The 18,284-nt window shown below is 40.7% G+C and overlaps 1 protein-coding gene and 1 non-coding gene across 3 annotated transcripts in view; both read right to left on the reverse strand.

The window, feature by feature from the left end:
* The window catches only part of Lrig2 (leucine rich repeats and immunoglobulin like domains 2), a 61,144-nt gene that overhangs the window by 33,248 nt on the left and 9,612 nt on the right, over nucleotides 1-18,284 (reverse strand). For both annotated transcript variants that reach the window (XM_028889915.2, XM_028889914.2), the window contains exons 2-8: nucleotides 9,291-9,356; nucleotides 6,561-6,635; nucleotides 6,202-6,336; nucleotides 3,774-3,917; nucleotides 3,518-3,661; nucleotides 2,894-3,037; nucleotides 2,553-2,696 (exon numbers count right to left, since the gene is read on the reverse strand). In XM_028889915.2, coding sequence (XP_028745748.1) covers nucleotides 2,553-2,696; nucleotides 2,894-3,037; nucleotides 3,518-3,661; nucleotides 3,774-3,917; nucleotides 6,202-6,336; nucleotides 6,561-6,635; nucleotides 9,291-9,356 — 852 coding nt within the window. The remainder of the gene's footprint in view (nucleotides 1-2,552; nucleotides 2,697-2,893; nucleotides 3,038-3,517; nucleotides 3,662-3,773; nucleotides 3,918-6,201; nucleotides 6,337-6,560; nucleotides 6,636-9,290; nucleotides 9,357-18,284) is intronic.
* Nucleotides 4,071-4,173, reverse strand: LOC114707277. The gene has a single exon (XR_003736627.1). It is a non-coding gene; the product is annotated as a small nucleolar RNA U13 (small nucleolar RNA).

An 18,284-nucleotide genomic window follows, 5' to 3' on the forward strand; every position in this document is an offset into this window, starting at 1 on the left:
TGATAATCACCAAGAATTCTAATAAATAGGCATTAAGAATCTAAATTATGAGAACAGGGCCCCTAAGAAGGGACAAAAGACATTTTTAGGGGGAAGGGATAGAACTCATTAGATACAAAAGTAGAAGGGAAAACAAAAAGTGGAAAAGTTTACATGGGAAAGGAAGCAGTGGAGTAGGGGAAGAGGAGGGGAAGAGGAGGAGAGGAGGGAGAGGAAAGGGTGGGAAAGAGTCAAAGCTATGGATATGGAAAAAACCTCTATCTACCCCTAGGAAAACCTGATACTTGGTAAGCTAATTAAAAAAATAAAATTTCAAAAGAAAACAGAGGTTTAATGGTGGTACCATGCACGAGAGAATAAAGCTGCTACCAGAAGCCATATGATGTTAAATGAGAACCCCAGGGCCAGGGTGGGTTGCCTCCCTACAAGCGATTAGACAGAAAGGCCCCAAATGCCCCCAAAACAATACAGGAGATTGCTACTGCTGTTGGCTGCCCACCAGAACTAGACCGTAAGACAGCTGCTGAAGGTACCATATGCTTTGGTCTCAGGACAGAGGAATCACACTAGAACTAGGTTGAAAGCTTCCTTCCTGCTGACTAGTCTCACAGTGCTGAAGAAGTATTGTTATCAACAGTCTTACTCAGCCATGGACTCTGTGTGTAACACTACTGACTTGCAAGGCAAGATGTACCTACTGGTATTAACATCAACACGCCTGTTATCCAACCACTTTGTGATTGTATTTGAGGCTTGCTCCATAAACATGGTCAAAAGTCCATGGCTAGGAAAGGTGTGGGCCCTAGTGAGGAAGCAACTGCTATTATTTTCCTAATGATCATGATGAGCCCAACATCTGACTTCTAAATAATTGAATATGATTACTGATGACAGTTTTGATCAGAGAAGCTTCTTTTTGGAGAGAGCCACCAGTTAACTGCAGAGACTCATAACTGGTCAAAGTGAAGAGGACAGAGTATTTAAGACTCAGCCATAGGGGCTGGAGAGATGGCTCAGATGTTAGGAGCACTGGCTGCTCTTCCGCAGGTCCTGAGTTCCATTCCCAGCACCCACATGGTGGCTCACAACCATCTAGAATGAGAGCTGGTGTGCAGGCATATATTCAGGCAGCACACTGTATAAAGAATGAATAAATCAATCTTTATACTTATTGTGTCTCCTTCCCATTGGTGGGTAGGTCCCAAAGTTTGGAGCCTATCTCTTATATAGCATAACAATCTTAAACTCCCAGAAGCTGTGATGACCTATGTAAAACGAGGCCCATCTCCTGGGAGAAAACCAGTTGTTAGAAGAGTTATTGTTGTTCTATACCTCACCCCATCCCACCCAACCCCTGGCCTCCAGAGCAGGTCCTGGCTTTTCCTCATCCTCTTCTACAGTACCTGGTAGACCAGTGCTACGTTGAAAAACACAAACCTCATGTGCTACTTACTAGTGCAATAAAGTGAAGGCTGTCTGCCCAGATACGTAATTTATGTAAGAAAATAAATTTCATAAAGGGGGAAAAAAAGATAAGGCCCATCAACATTCTTTAATGGAGGAAAAAGGGGCTCACAAGGCCCCACACCTCACTGAGGATTTACACAGTTAATGGTTGATGGGGGAGGGAAGAGATACTTTCTTCAATCTTATGGCTACTGGTACCCGAGCCAGACTCCTATAAGCAATCTTAATGAAACTCATCAGTAGTGCTTCTGTTGACTGATTACTGGCCTTGTGTATGCTAGGGGAGCATTCCCCTGAACAAGGCCAATAATCAACCAACAGCAGCAGCACCATATGTAGCAGCGCGTGCGCATACATACACATACATACACACACACACACACACACACACACACACACACACACACACACACCCATTTAACCAGGCATGATAATACATATCTATAATCCCTGTACCTGTAAGGCAGAGCTAAGAATTCAAGCCCAACCTAAGCTACACATTGAGATCTTGTCACCAAAAAGAAAAAAGGGGTTAGTTTCCTTGGGGCAAACCATGAAGATGTAGCTCAGTGGTAAAGTGCTGGCTTAGTATGCTCAAGTTTTAATCCACAGCACTGCCCCCAAAGACAGACAGACAGACAGACAGACAGACACACACAGACACACACAGCACACACACACAGACACACACACACACACACACACACACACACACACACACACACACACACACACACACACACGACATGCAGCAAACTTCTAACAGTGTAGTAGTATAGACCGCTACCACTCCACAGCTGCATCCTTCCAGACAAAGCCAGGCGTTGTGGTACACGATCCATCAAGGGAACAAGCAGATGACGACATTCTAACACTGCCAACTGACCTGGAGAGGCTTTGCTGTTAGGAGATTAGTCAGAATTAAAGTATAAATTGCTCTAAGGTGTACTTATGGGATAGAGAACAAAAGAAACACAAAATGCTAACATATATCCATTTTCACATAGTTATTTTCATTAATTTGCTTAGTTTCATTCTGAAACAAATTAAAAAAAAATAAAGCAAAAAAAAAATTAAAAACTTACAGTGTTTGAAGATTGGAAAGAAACCTAAATACACCATCAGCAATATGAGTGACTCTATTGTCCCCTAAATTCAATCTCTCTAGGAAACTCAAACCCACAAAGGCAGATTCATCAAGGCGGGTCAGCTGGTTATAGGACAAATCCCTGAAAAACAAGAAACACTGAAAGTCAAAAAATTATTATATTTAGCCCAACCTACAAATTTTACTCCATTGACATGCTAAGTTTAGTGTTTCTAACAAAGACTGAGGAAACAGATCTCATGACAAGCATGAGCAATTATAATTCCTCCAATCTGCTCTAGTCTCACACCCTCCCATGAAACCCCACTCCACACTTACAGTTCAGACAGTCTCTGGCAGAACTCCCATGCGTCAGGGCTGATCCTCTCGATAGCATTCTGGCTCACATAGAGCTGCTGTAACATTCGCAAGCCATACAGCCACCCTTTGTTCACTCCTGTGAGGTTATTATGTTCCAGCTCTCTGTACAATTACAGAGAGAAGTGAGTAACTCCAACAAGGCGTTCAATACCACGACTGTAAATCTCCATTAAATGCTTTGACAGACACCTTGGCTGAACTCTAGTGACCCAAGAAACTTAAGATCTAGCCCTAAAGTGACTAAGTAGCTACAAAACCAACACATCAAGTAGTACAAGATTCCTGATTCAGATAAATTCTGGTAATTTTGAGTCAAAACAATATAATTTATTTTTAGATTGAAAAGTTTAAGAATGCTAACAAAATACCAGTTAACTAAAAAAACTTAAAAGTCTGTACGAAAGCAAGGTGTGCAGCATGTGTAAGGCCTGGGTTCAATCTTGGAGGGGAGGAGGAGAAGAAAGGGAGAAGAAAGTGAAGGTTGTTTGCCTTTTACCTCACATCAGAAAAACCGTGTATCTCTGTTACTAACATTAAAAGCCCAGAAAGATTCCTCCCAACTCTCCCTGTCCTAGTACTTACAATTCTTCCATATTATTCAAGCCAAAAAATGCTCCATCTTTGAGTTTGCTAATTCCATTCCGTTGCATTTTCAGTGAGCGTAAGGAATCAAGCCCTTGGAAGGTAAGGCCTTCTACAATTTTAATCCTGTTTCTTTTCAGTTCCCTTAAACAAAAAATTTTACAGTTAGAAAATTGGCTGAGCTACTCTAACAGTAACTTAAAAACTACTGTAAAGGAAAACTTGTCTCTTACAATCCATCAATTTTGTTACTCACAAGAACTGGAGATGAGGCAGCTTGAAGACTTTAGGTGGAATCATGCTAATTCGGTTCCGGTTTAATTTTACCACTAATAAAGAACCTGATAAGTTGTCAAAGCAACCGGCCTCCAAGGTGGTTATCCTATTATTACTCAAATTCCTAAAATGACAAGGTAGCAGCAAAAGAAAAGAAACAGTGATAACTAACCAAAGTCTGTAACTCTGGCTCCAATTCCATCAATTAACTATACACATTTTGACAAAACATTAGACTGCTATCTCCCCAGACCCCAAATCAGGCTGTTTATTTTCATGTCAGACAAGTCATGTGCCAAGGTTGCAACAACATCACGGGAAGCACATATCATGCAAAGGCATGAATACCCAATCATCATGCTTATGAATCAAAAAAGAATCTTAACTGATATTTTGTGTATGTGTGTGTGTGTGTGTGTGTGTGTGTGTGTGTGTGTATGTGTTATTCAATTGAGTATGCACATTGTGTGTATGTGGGTGTAGAGGCCAGAGCAGGATGGGGGAAGAGAGAGCTACTTCTATCATTCTCTGACTTATTACCTCAAGACAGGGTCTCTCGTGGAACCAGAAGCTCAGTCTCCCATGGAATCAGGAATCTACCTATCATTTTGGCTAGGCTGACTGGCCATCAAACTCTCAGGATATGCCTCTCACTACCCCCAATGCTGGAGTTACAGACACACACAGCCACGTCCCTATCATCATAGGGTATTTGGGATTTGAACTCAGGTTCTTGTGCTTGCAGAGCCAAGCACTTGTACCCACTGAGCAATCTCCTCAGCTCCTTAACTGCTATTTTAGTTCACAAATCACTTAATTGCTTTCTCCCTTTATCTAAAAAATTAATTATGTTAGGGCTGTAGGTATAGCTCAGTGATGGCGTGCATATGGCAAGGTCCTAAGGGTTTGAACCCCAGCCTTAAAATCAGGGGAAGGTGGGGCATGGTGGTACATACCCTTAATCCCAGCTCTTGCAAGATAGAGGTAGATAGATCTCTGTGAGTTTGAGGCAAGCCTGGTCTACGTGGTAAGTTCCAGGCCTGCCAGGACAACACAGTGAAACCCTGTCTCAATACAACGGGGTAGAAAGTAAAGCTCCACTTCATTTAGGATGTTACAAAATAGTGTGCATGAATATGCTTTAGAAACTGGCATGCAGGCTAACTATCATCATCAATACACAGGGTAAGCCACTGTTTAACAAACAGTAACAAATCATTCCTATTTACTTTGTACAAAAGTAAATTACAAAAGCTGATCAGGACTGGAGGTATGGCTCATGGGACAGCAACCGCCTAGCATGACAAGATCCTAGATTTGGTTTCCAGTACCAAAATGTCAGCCATCTTGGGCTGACAAGATGGCCTAGCAAATAAAAACACTTGCCAAACAAGCCTAACAACCTGAATTCCATCCCTGGAACACACATAAAGATGGAAGAAAAAAACTGAGGACTAGTGGCGCACGCCTTTAATCCCAGCACTAGGGAGGCAGAGGCAGACGGATCTCGAGTTCAAAGCCAGACTGGTCTACAGAGTGAGTTCCAGGACAGCCAAGAATACACAGAGAAACCCTGTCTCAAAAAACCAAAAGAAAGAAAACCAAATGGGGGGTGGGCTGGGGGGGGGAAGGCTGGGGAGTGGGAGGAGGGAGGACAAGGGAATCTGTGGTTGGTATGTAAAATGAATACAAAAATCTTTTAATAAAAAAAATTATTTTAAAAAAATAATTAATTCAATTAAAAAAAAGAAAAGAAAGAAAACCAAGCAAAGAAAGAAAGAGACAGAGAGACAGAGATGGAAGACAAAAACAATTCCACAAAGTTGCCCTCTGACCTCCACACTCTCACTGTAGGATATGTGTATTACATCACCCCATGTACAGTAACAAATCAATGTTAAAAATTAAATCTTGAACGTTGCACTCAATGTCTAGCAATTTTTTTACTGGCAACAGAGTACACTTTCTTTTCAGGTGAAGTAGAAGAATAAATAACCCCAAAAGCCCAAAGTTAAGCTTGTTTTACAAATGAATATCAAAATTAAATAAACAACAGACATTTGAGGGAATGTGGTTAACCGATGAAGGATAGAAATGCACTTTAAGCCGGGCGTTGGTGGCGCACGCCTTTAATCCCAGCACTCAGGAGGCAGAGCCAGGCGGATCTCTGTGAGTTCGAGGCCAACCTGGGCTACCAAGTGAGCTCCAGGAAAGGCGCAAAGCTACACAGAGAAACCCTGTCTCGAAAAACCAAAAAAAAAAAAAAAAAAGAAAAAGAAATGCACTTTAAAGTAAATCTAGAAAGCAGGCAGTACACCAGCTACTGCCCAGCCCACTGTTCCCTTGCAGTTTACTCATAAACTACTCTTCCAATCAATTCGGTAAATGCAGGTCTCTATTTTACTTACAGGTACTTCAGCGACATTTGAGGAAATGAAGATGTCTTGATCTCTGATATTATATTGGAACTGAGGTCTAAACTCTCGAGAGCAGAGTAAAGCTGGAATGCATCCGCATTTATTTCTGATATGAGATTATGGACTCTACAAAACAAGGATTATACTGAAGTTATTGCCAATGATTCATCCCAGGCCACAAGGATACTAAATAATTAGGATAAATAGTATGGGCACTTGAAAAACAAACAACAGTGAAAGCAGAGTGATAGCAGGTGTTGGTTCTCCAAAACAGGGATTTCTACACACACACACACACACACACACACACACACTCACAATTAAATAAAAGATCTGAAGTCTTAACTTACAATGAAAGTAGAGTAATATTAGGTGTTGGTTCTCCAAAATGTGGGATCTCTGTTAGCTCATTGTAATTCATTTTCCTAAGCAAAAGAGAAAACAGTTTTGAAAGTTTAATGGTGGAAATTACCTCCTGAATTCTGGTTTTGGATAATATGCTAGTGTACCCAAATGTGAAAAGGCCTATAACACAGAATAACTTAGACTAACATAAAATTGTGGTTTAGAAAAATTAGAATACTTTTCTTTTTTTAAGTTTTTATTATTTCTAATTATGTGAGAAGAGGAAGGTTGTACAAAATAAGTGCAGTGGCATCAGATCCCCTAAAGCTTAAGTTACAGGCAGTAACTAGTAAGCCACCCAATGTGAATGATGGGAACAAAACTCAGGTCCTCTTCAAGTGCAGTATGTGAGCTTAACCAAAGCTGAGCCATCTCTGCAGCTCTGAGAAATTGGAGATTTTAATGTGTTACTTCATAGTAATGTTCTACCATTAAAATCAGTATTAAATGCTAGATGTGGTTTTAGCACATCTGAAATCCCATTACTTGGAAGGAACAGGAAGGAGAATGTAAGTTCAAAACCAACCTGGACTATAACAGAAAGACCCTGTCTCAAAAAGGAATAGCAACAACAACAACAACAACAAATCAGTATTACAAAGGCTTGGACCAGATATGATGACACATGCCAGCAACCCCAGACCTTAGAAGATGGGTGGAGGAGGGCATGTAATCCAAGGCAAACCTACACAGGACATTCTAGATCAGTCTAAGCTATGTAGCAAGATTCCATCTTTTTAAAAAAGGGAGTTGAGGAGCTGAAGAGATGGTTCCATTGTTAATAGCACTGGTTGCTCTTCTAGAAGACCCAGGTTTGATTCCCAGCACCCATATGGCAGCTCACAACTGTCTGGAACTCCAGTTCCAGGGGATCTGACTTCCTGTTCTGGCCTTTGTGGATCCCGCATGCACATGGTGCACAAACAAACATGCAGCCAAAACACCCATACACATAAAATAATAAAAACACTGTTTTTTAAAAGGGGTTAAGAAGTGATACATTTTAATTTTAAAAAATGTTTCAAAAGGTGGTAGGACAGTAGGATAGCTGTGAGATGCCGCACATGGTTGTTGGGAATGGAACTCAGGTCCTCTGGAAGAGCAGCAAGTGCTCTTAACCACTGAGCCATCTCTCCAGCCCTTCCTTCAATTTTTTTCACAGCATCTCTAGATTAAATATTCCCAAATTCAGGCTGGAGAAATAAACAGTCCAAGGAAGTTTGGTGCTTGGTATGCAAATATAAGGACCAAGTTAAGATCCCCAGCACCAATGTAAAGCTGAATAGAGTAGTACACATCTGTACACCCAGTACTGAGGTAAGGGGAAGTGGAACTAGGCAGATCCCTGGTGATCAATGACCAGTCAATCTAGCTGAATCAGTGAGAGTCAGGTCTAGAGATGCTGCCTCAAAAACTAAGGTAGAATGAGGCCAAGAACCTGAGACTAGATAAATCATAGGCCCTAGGGGGAATCTACTACTATTATCCTGTTAAATGAACATATCAATAAAAAGACTCTTAATGACATATTGCTATACTCATAGATCAATGTATCTCTCAACTCTTATCAGAGAAGTGTCTCCTTGAAGTAGACTGTTAATTAACTGATCAACATGCAGAGTTAATAAAATTTGGAATGCTCAGTCCTAAATGGGATATCTGTATCACACTCCTCCCAAAGTTCAGGGATGTATGAGAAAGAGGGGGCAGAAAGATCCTAAGAGTCAGAGGTGGCGGATGACTTCAAGGAAACAGCTGTCTTCTTAGACATAACAGGGCAAATGCACACATGAACTCAGAGACTGCAATGGCATGCACAAGCTCAAGCCAGACAAAACCCCAAGGGGAAGTGGACACTAAGTCCTACTCCAAGACAAAAAGCTACTTACAATTGGTAACTGCTGGGAGAGGAAATCAGTTTTTTTCAATGGAGTGATACTGAGTATATCAACCACACTCAGGGAAGGCTCCATATTCAGGAATAGCCAGCTAACACAAATTAGACTCCATGTTTGTTTAGGGATTTTACTTGTTTGTTTGTTTGTTTGTTTAGTTTTTAAGAAAGAAAGAGCACTGGACTAGGTGGCAGAAGCAAGTGGATTCTGTAATTTCAAAGACAGCTTGATCTACAAAGTGAGTTCCAGGCTAGCCAGGGCTACACAGTAAGACACTGTTTCAAAAAACAAATCAACAACAACAACAACAACAAAAACCAACACTGGACAGTGGTGGCACACACCTTTAATCCCAGCACCCAGGAGGCAGAGGCAGGCGGATCTCTGAGTTTGAGGCCAGCCTGGTTTACACAGTGAATTCCAGGACAGCCAGGGCTACACAGAGAAGTCCTGTCTTGAAAGAAAAACAAATCAAAAACAAGAAAAATAGAGAGAACATGAAGTTGGGTGGATAGGGAGATGTGTGAGGATCTGGGAGGACTTGAAAAAAGGGAAAGAATATGGTCAAAATATATGAAATTCTCAAAGGATAAATAAATACATTATCTTAAACAAATAAGGTAGGCAAGCAATTCAGGAGACCTTAATGTACATTTCTGGACTCCACAAGCACATACAAGACCACAAATACATACACACACATACACACACCAAAAATACTCAAATTCATAATTAGGTTATTTCAAAGACTTTAATACTGAATAAACAAAAATAACTTACACTTCTTGTAAAGTTTGTGATTCCAAGCTGATGTTCCAGTTAGACAACCGGTTATGACTCAAATCCCTGAAAGAGGACAAACATTAAGCTTAGTGGTGGAAGCTGGACCTCTGACAGAAACAAAACAGAACTAGTTAGATACTTTAGTGGTAGAGGGGCCAAGACCCAGGGACTCCCCAGTGTGCCCAGGGAAGGGAGGAATTGCAAAACTAAAGTGGAAATACTGGAAATCCTACTCAAGGTAAATTTTTTTAAAGATTTATTTAGCCTTTAAACCTAGCACTCAGGCAGCAGACTATTGTCTACTTGCCTGAGATGAGATAAAATTTTGAATATATAACTTCTCTACTTTTAGTTATATGACTTTGGATTGACAAACCCTTTCCCCAAATAAATAAATAAATAAATAAATAAATACATAAATACATAAATAAATAAATAAACTGATAGATAACCAACCAAACAAAGATTTCTTTTTATTTTCAATTATGTTCATCTGTGGGTATGTGCATGGGAGTACAGATGTTCATGGAGGCCAAAGGCATCAGAGTCCCCTGAAGGCAGGGTTATAGGCACTCAATGTGGTCCTCTGCAAGACTCCTCTCTTCAAGAGCAGTATGTGCTCTTAACCTCTGAGTTATCTCACCAGTCCCTAAATGTGAATTTAGGGGATGGTGCTGAATTGTCTGTAACCTCAGCATTAAGAAGATAGAGGTAGGAGGATCACTCAATTTGAGGTTTGCCTGGTGTCACAGTAAGCTCTAGAGCAGCCGGGATTACATAGTAAGATCATGTCTCAAAAAAAAAAAAAGTGCAACTGAATTTCAGTATTACCAAAAGAAGTGCTTATGAATAAGTCTGTCCAAATTTCAAAACAGATCTAATACTTTTCAATTTTTAATGTGTTTTTAGTAATTTAGAATGTATCAATATGGTTCAATTAAAAAAAAAGCAAAAGCCAACTATGGTGGTCCAAACCTATAATCCCAGCACTTGGAAGGCTGAGGTAGGAGGGACATAAGCTACAGTCCAACCTGGACTATATGGCAAATTCTTGTCTCACAAACCAACAAGCTAGGTGTGGTGATGCACTTGGGAAGGCAGAAGTAGACAGATATCTGTGAGTTCCAGACTAGCTCAGGCTACATAGTAAGAAACTAAGATCCCATTAAAAAAAAAATTTAAGTATAAAAGCTATAAAGTCTTCCATCCTTGTCACCAGCTTCCTAACAGACTGTCTTTTTCTAAGAGCGACAAATGAAACTACTGTGTGGTTGCAGCCCTCCAATTTTTTATACAAATGATAATGTACACATTTTGTCCCTTGCTTTCTTTACTTAACAGTGAGTTTCTTTGTCTCTTGTAGTGATTACATAAAAACCCATCAGCTGTAAACAAATCTGAAGGTAGATGTCTCACAAGTCAAAACGAGAGTTTCTATACTAAACTGGAAGTGGCTGCATATGCAGTGGTGACATCATGCACAAAGGCTAACCCTGGAGTGAGTGCAAGGCTAACCTGTGTCATACCAAGACCCAGTCTCAAAAAGCAAACAAACCAAACTGATCACGTCCTGCAGGGAATTTGGTCTTCCTAAAAGGAGCTATCCAGCTTCTGGAGAAGGTTACAAATCTCATTTGAATTATGTTGACGATGATGATAGTTCTGGCTTAATATTTATTAAGTGGCAGACAGTCTTCTGTGTACTACTAGCTAAATAACACATAACTACAAGGTAAATATATTTACAATCCTCATTTTGCTTACATATAAAACAAGCACACAAACTAATAGTTTGTCAATCTAAAGTCATACAACTAAAAGTAGAGAAGTTATTTATTCAAAATTCCATCCCATCTCAGGCAAACAGTTTACTGGAGTAGAAATTTCACTGAATTTCATCATGAGTTTAAACTTTTAACATAGAACTATCTTTTTTTAAATTTTAATGATTTAACTTGATTTTGTGCTCATTGGCGTTTTGCCTGCATGTATGTCTGTGTGATAGTGTCTGATCCCCTGGAAATTTGTGAGCTGCCATATGGGTGCTGGGAACTGAACCCAAGTCCTGTGAAAGGGCAGCCAGTGTTCTTAACTGCTGAGCCATCTCTCCAGCCCCATAGAACTATCTTTTAAAGTATTTTATTCAAAAGAAATTATTTGGGACGGGCAGTGGTGGCGCATGCCTTTGATCCCAGCACTCGGGAGGGAGAGGCAGGCAGATCTCTGCGTTCAGGCAAGCCTGGTCCACAGAGCAAATTCCAAGATGGCCAGGGCTTCACAGGGAAACCCCGTTTCCAAAAACCAGAAGAAGAAAAAAGAAATTATTTGACCAAGGATTGTCTATATTGCTGCTGAGTGACATCCACAGGAGAACTCTTAGGGAGGAGTGCAATCAAGTTAGACTACCAAGGACCTAGGGAGATGAGTTGTGACTCAGTAGATTAAGATGCTTGTCAAGCAAGTATAGAAACCAGGGTTTGGATCCCCAATACCCACACAACTGCCATGTGGGCCCAGAAGCCCACCTATAATTCCAGCACTTAGAAGGCAGAGACAGGATCCCAAGAACAACCTAGCTAGCTAGACTAAGAGGTTCGATGAGCCCTGGGTTCAGTTGAGAGACCCCTGCTCAAAGGAACACTCCCAATAACAACCTTGGGCCTCCTCACTCATGTGCACACATGTGCACCCACACCTGCACAGATACATATGTCCACACATATGCATAATAATAAATTAACTACCAGGGAGATTTAGGGTTTGGTAAAGCATCACTGGAACTGCTATGATTAAAATGAAAGCCAACTATTCCCTTCAACGATCCCCAAAATGTACTTAACAATCAGTAACCTTTTCTGTTTTTTCTAACACTACAAATATGAGTATTAATGGATGACTGATGTGTAAACATCTCAATGAAGGCTTTATCACCCTGAGTTGTAGATTCCCCTTCTCACTCATGCTACAGGGAAGGAGCTGCGATAATCAATTAGTTATTAAAGTGCTTAATACCACCCAGAGCCTGAGGTTCCATTACTGTGGCTGTGCAGTGCTCTCAAGGTGTAAATTATTTACAAAATGCTCAGAGAAATCACAAGTTCTGCAAGCCAACTACAAAGAAGTTCTGCAGCCACAAAGATACAGAAGTTTTCTGTTCAGTCAGATATGTCCACTTCTGTGTCAATAATCTTTTCTGTTTTCAAGAATCAACAGCATTAGCCAGGCAGTGATGGTGCATGTCCTTCTATGTCAATAATCTTTTCTGTTTTCAAGAATCAACAGCATTAGCCAGGCAGTGATGGCGCATCCCTTTAATACCAGCACTCAGGAACAGAGGCAGGCAGATCAAGGTCAGCCTGGTCTACAAAGCAAGATCCAGTACAGCCAGGGCTACACAGAGAAAACTTATCTCAAAAAAACAAAATAAATGAATAAATAAAATACTAAAACCACAATCTAAATATTGATTCTGAATTCTGACTCCATGAGAAAGATAGCAGTAAAAAGATAGCCCACCAAAGACCTGGTCAATATATTGGGGTACACACCAATATCATATTTAGTATTCCAGAATCATCCATTTAACACCACTTCTAAGAATCTAGTCTACAGCTGGGCAGTGATGGCACACACCTTTAATCCCAGCACTCCAGAGGCAGAGCCAGGTGGATCTCTGTGAGTTCAAGGCCAGCCTGGTCTACAGAGCAAGATCCAGGACAGCCACCAAAACCACACAGAGAAACCCTGTCTTGAAAAACCAAAAAAAAAAAAAAAAAAAAAAAGAAGAAGTCTACATATATAATCATACCATTTTGGAAAACCATCCAAGAGGTAATTGTACTAAAAAAATCCTAAATGAAACCTACATACTGTTAAGATGAGTTAAATAACTTATGAAAATTCCATCCTATGGAGTTCTCTGAAGCCAGTTAAAATATACAACACATATTTATACAAACTATACAGTGGCTTCATTTACATTTTCAAAAGATATATTTGTAAGACGCCTTCCCAACAAATAACTGTGGTTTTTCTTAACTGTGACTAAAGAACTTTTACTTTCCACCTTAAATGTCCCCACTCTATTTTAATATTTGACCATGAAAAAAAAAACTGTTTAAAAACAAACTCACCATAAGTGGTCAAAGGCCTAAGTAACTGAGAGCTCAGCTGTGGATGAATCATCCATCAACCTCCCCATTCCCACCCAGCCATCCAAGGCTCAGAGAGCATCTCCAAGGAGGACGCAGAAGGAATGTAAGAGCTGGTGGATGGGGAGGAGAACTATGAAATGCGAACTTCCAGACATGATGTGGCTACTGCACTCACTCACTTGCAACTACCGTGGCTATCTGCACACCACACCAGCCAAAACTCCAGCATGAATGGGGAGGAGCACCCCAACACCATGCCCCAGCCTTGGCAGAGGAGCCAGGACTAGAGGAGGGAGACTCACCCACACACACACATAATTTAAAAGAATAAAATACACTTTAAAAAAAAAAAAAAAAAAAGTAAGAGGCTAGGTGTAGTGATACACACCTGCAGTCCCAGCATTCAGAGACCAAGGCAAAAAGACTGTAAATTGGAGGCATGGACAACACATTATAAGAATCTGTCTCCCAAAAAAGGGGGAGGGGGCAGGGAGGGAGAGAAAGAAAAAGTCTGGGAACAGTGGGACAATGCTGTTGGTTATTTGTGAGCATTTCTGAAAATCAATTGAGTTCATGTACTATTTATTATTTCTAAGTTAAAACTTTTAAATGTGAAATGGACATTAAAAACAAGCTATCACCAGGGCAGTGGTGGCGCACACCTTTAATCCCAGCACTCGGGAGGCAAAAGCAGGTGAATTTCTTTGAGTTTGAGGCCAGCCTGGTCTACAAATCGACTTCCAGGACAGCCAGAGACAGAGAAACCCTGTCTCGAACAAGAAAACTAAACAAACAAACAAACAAAAAACCAAGCCATCTTAGCTGGGGATAGGAGATAGACTCAAGTGGGATCTCTGTGAGTTTCAGGCCAAACCAGAGTGCCAGAGTGAGACCTTGTCTGAAAACAAACAAGCAATACCAAAAAAGCTATCTTATCACTTAAAATACTGGTTTAAGGGCTGGTGAGACGTCTCAGTGGGTAAAGGCACTTGCTGCACAAGGCTGCCAACCTACGTTGATCCCTGGAACCCAAGGCAGAGGAGAGAACAGACTCCACAAAGTTGTTCTCTGACCTCCACACTCATACTCACACCAAAACTTTAATTTAAATAAATAACATGCAGTGAACATCTAATTACAGAGCCATATATCATCACTAAAATAACCCATGATTCCTCAATAACAAACATAGGTTTTGTTTGTTTTTTATTATTTTGTGTGAGGAATTTAAATTAGGTCAACTGCTGAGCCCTCTCTCCAGACTCTTCAGCTTACCTTTTCAGACACAGTCTCTAAATGAACCTGAAGCTCACTCACCATTTCCACTAGACTGGCTGGCTACCAAGCTTCTGGGATCCACCTGCCTCCATCCAACACACTGATGTTACAGGCATATACAGCCATGTTCTGTATGTCCTGTGGGAGCCCATTCTTGGGTTCCTCGTGGCTTTACCCAGCAGGTCCACATAAAGGATGATTAGGACCAAGGGCCTGAGTGCAGGTGTCTGAGATGGTCTGCACTTGGCTGTGCTGGGGGATGGTCTGTATGTCAAGTTGCTCTGATTGGTCAATAAATAAAACCTGATTGGCTGTGGCTAGGCAGGAAGTATAGGCAGGACTAACAGAGAGGAGAAATAAAAGAACAGGAAGGCAGGAGTCACTGCCAGCTGCCCACCATGACAAGCAGCATGTGAACATGCCAGTAAGCCACAAGCCACGTGGCAAGGTATAGATTTATAGAAATAGATTAATTTAAGATATAAGAACAGTTAGCAAGAAGCCTGCCACGGCCATACAGTTTGTAACCAAAATAAGTCTCTGTGTTTACTTGGTTGGGTCTGAGTGGCTGTGAGACTGGCGGGTGACAGAGATTTGTCCTGACTGTGGGCCAGGCAGGAAAACTCTAGCTACAGCCATGTCCACTTTTTACATGAGTGCTGGGAATTTTAACTCAGGTCACCTTGCTTTCACAGCAAGCACTCTTACCCACCAAGCCCATCTCCTAGTCTTCAAATGGTAACATAGTTAACCCAGCATCAGGTTTAACAGCTTCCCAAAGAAAGACTCTTATGCTCAGGATTGTCTATACTTTTGCCAATGAAACTTGCCATGATTTAAATTATATGAGCATAAATAAATAAATAAATAAATAAATTGAACAAGCTGTAATAGTATTTTGAAACAAATATATTAAATACAAAATAAGAGAAACCCAAAAGAAACAGCATTTAGTTTCTAATTCTTATTACAGTACACGTTCTATTGTTGAACTGTTCATTGCTTAATTGTAAAATTGTTCATCACTAGTTATCCTGGCAACTATTTTACAAATAACATAACAGCCCCCACCCCTTTTGGAAGCAGGGGTAAAGAACACACATTCCTTAAAAAAAAAAAGTTTATATAACCTATTCCATTCTTCTGAGGATTGTTCTAAATATAAACTTAGTAATTTGGTTGGGATAAATGTTGCACAATCCTAATTATCTTAACAATAAAAACCCGGAGTCAGATATTGAGGGTGAAAGCTGAAAGATCAGAAAAGCAGATGAGCCAGCCACCAGAAACTTCTTACCTCTATGAAATCTCAGACCGATTCCTAGAGCATCCTGTCTCTAGGAATCCTCAGAATGAATGGGCTGCATCCCATTTCCACTGGCATTATCTTCCTGTCTCCACCTCCCTAGTGCTGGGATCAAAGGCTGTACCACCATAGCCTGGCTGTTTCTTTTAGACTGGATCAATCTCATGTAGCCCAGAGTGGCCTTGAACTCCTGATCTTCCTGCTTCCTCCTCCCAGGTGCTGGATTAAAGGTGCCACCACTGCCTGGCTTCTATGGTTAACTAGTGGCTAGCTCCACTCTCTGATATCCAAGCAAACTTTGTTAGAACATATACAAAATATCACACAACAGGTAAAATTATTTAAATTGCTTTCTTTCTTTCTTTTTTTACTTGTATGAACTGTGAACAACCTAACATTTTCATGATTAGAGTAATAGAGAATGTTGAGTCATCTACTTTGGCACACTAAAGAAAATATAAGAACGCATTCAAAACCCTTCTTTAAAACATTTTTGCTAAGCTTTTAATATGATCTTTCTCCATTGGTTAAATGCCAGTTTTTCATTAGGCTAGGACGACCTTTAAAGAATAAGGGATGGGAAGATGGCTCAGCAGTTAAAGTACTTGGCAAGATTAAAGACTAGCGTTCAGAGCCCCAGAACCCACATAAATGTTGGCTAGGTGTGGTGGTCCACCTGTAATTCCAGTCTCCAAAGGCAGAGAGAGACAGGGGTCCCCCCCAGCCAGCTAGCTAGCACAACCAGATCTTGGTGTGACTGAGAGTCCTTCCCTCAAGGAATAATATAGAAGAACAATCTCGCAATCAATCTCTTGTAGTGGACATCTGTTTTGACTATGACCTTAAGTACTGTATGTAGCAGGTAACTGTTCTACCTATAACCTTGAAGTACCTGCCCCTGGGGCGTGGCCTCGGGGCTACCATTAAGACCTGAGACACACATATAAGGTTATCTTCTCTCCCACAAGGGCTTGGATGGTGGGGACTGACTCAGGCAGCAGAACAGTGTGGGACAGTACCTCAGCCTTCCAGGACCCTTCCGCGACTCTCCTGTCTAGTGAGTTTTCTTTCCTAATAAATTCCTTTCACCCGTTAAGCAGACTCCCGGGATTTCTCGAATTAATCCCTCCCTCCCTCCCTCCCTCCCTCCCTCCCTCCTCTCTCTCTCTCTCTCTCTCTCACACACACACACACACACACACACACACACACACACACAGAGTAAATCAAGAACAAAACATGTAAAATACATACAATTTTAGAACTGTAAGATTGGGTTACATAGATGGTCACCAGTTCAGGGCACACAGTGCTCTTCAAGAGGTCCTGAGTTCAATTCCTAGCCCCTATGTCAGGCAGCTCACAATGCCCTGTAACTCCAGCTTCATTGGAGATTGGATGCCTCCAACCTCCAGGCACTTGTATGTACAGACAGACAGACAGACAAATTAAAAATAAAAATATATTTGTTAAAAATGCTATTTTTTAACATGATGAGATGTTAAAATATAATAACATAATAAGATGAGAGATGCATTTTCAAGCATTAGGAAACTATGTAATTATAGTAATAAAAATCAAGAACATGATTACTCCCTTGATTATGCATGTTGTATACTGGAAATATACAGGGGTTTATTTTTTTTAATTTATTTTATATGTATGGTGTTTTGCCTGCATGTATGTCTATGTATCATGTGCATGCTTGGGACCTGCGAACAAAACAGAAGAGGCATCAGATCCCCCAGTTACAGATGATTGTGAGCTGCCACTTGAGTGCTGGGAATTGAACCCTACTCCCTATAACAGCAGCTAGCGATTTTAACTGCTGAGCCTTCTCTCTAGGCCCCTACCAAGCATTTGTAATAAAAATAAAGCATACTTGAGACAATGATCAGTACTTAAGTGTGTCTTCCAAAGCATAAAGGAATTTTGGAGAATTAAGCCAATCACAGATCTCCTAAATTGGCATTTAAGGCAATGACAACTTGGGCCACAGATAGAGCTTAGAGGACTTGCTTAGCAGGAGCAAGGCCCTAGCACTCTAAACTATTTTGACTAAATGCTTCTCCACTAACACTGGATATTAAGTGTAACTAGGAAGGATTTAAAAATATAGGCTGATTAAAAAAAAAAAAAAAAAAACTGTCTTGAAAACATCAAATATATATATTGAGCATTACTAACCAGAAAATCCAAAATGCTCCAAAGTCCTAAACTTTTGAGCAGCAACGTAATGACACATAATGCCAC

The sequence above is a fragment of the Peromyscus leucopus genome, chromosome 6 (genome assembly GCF_004664715.2).
Source record: "Peromyscus leucopus breed LL Stock chromosome 6, UCI_PerLeu_2.1, whole genome shotgun sequence".
In the NCBI taxonomy this organism is placed as follows: domain Eukaryota; kingdom Metazoa; phylum Chordata; class Mammalia; order Rodentia; family Cricetidae; genus Peromyscus; species Peromyscus leucopus.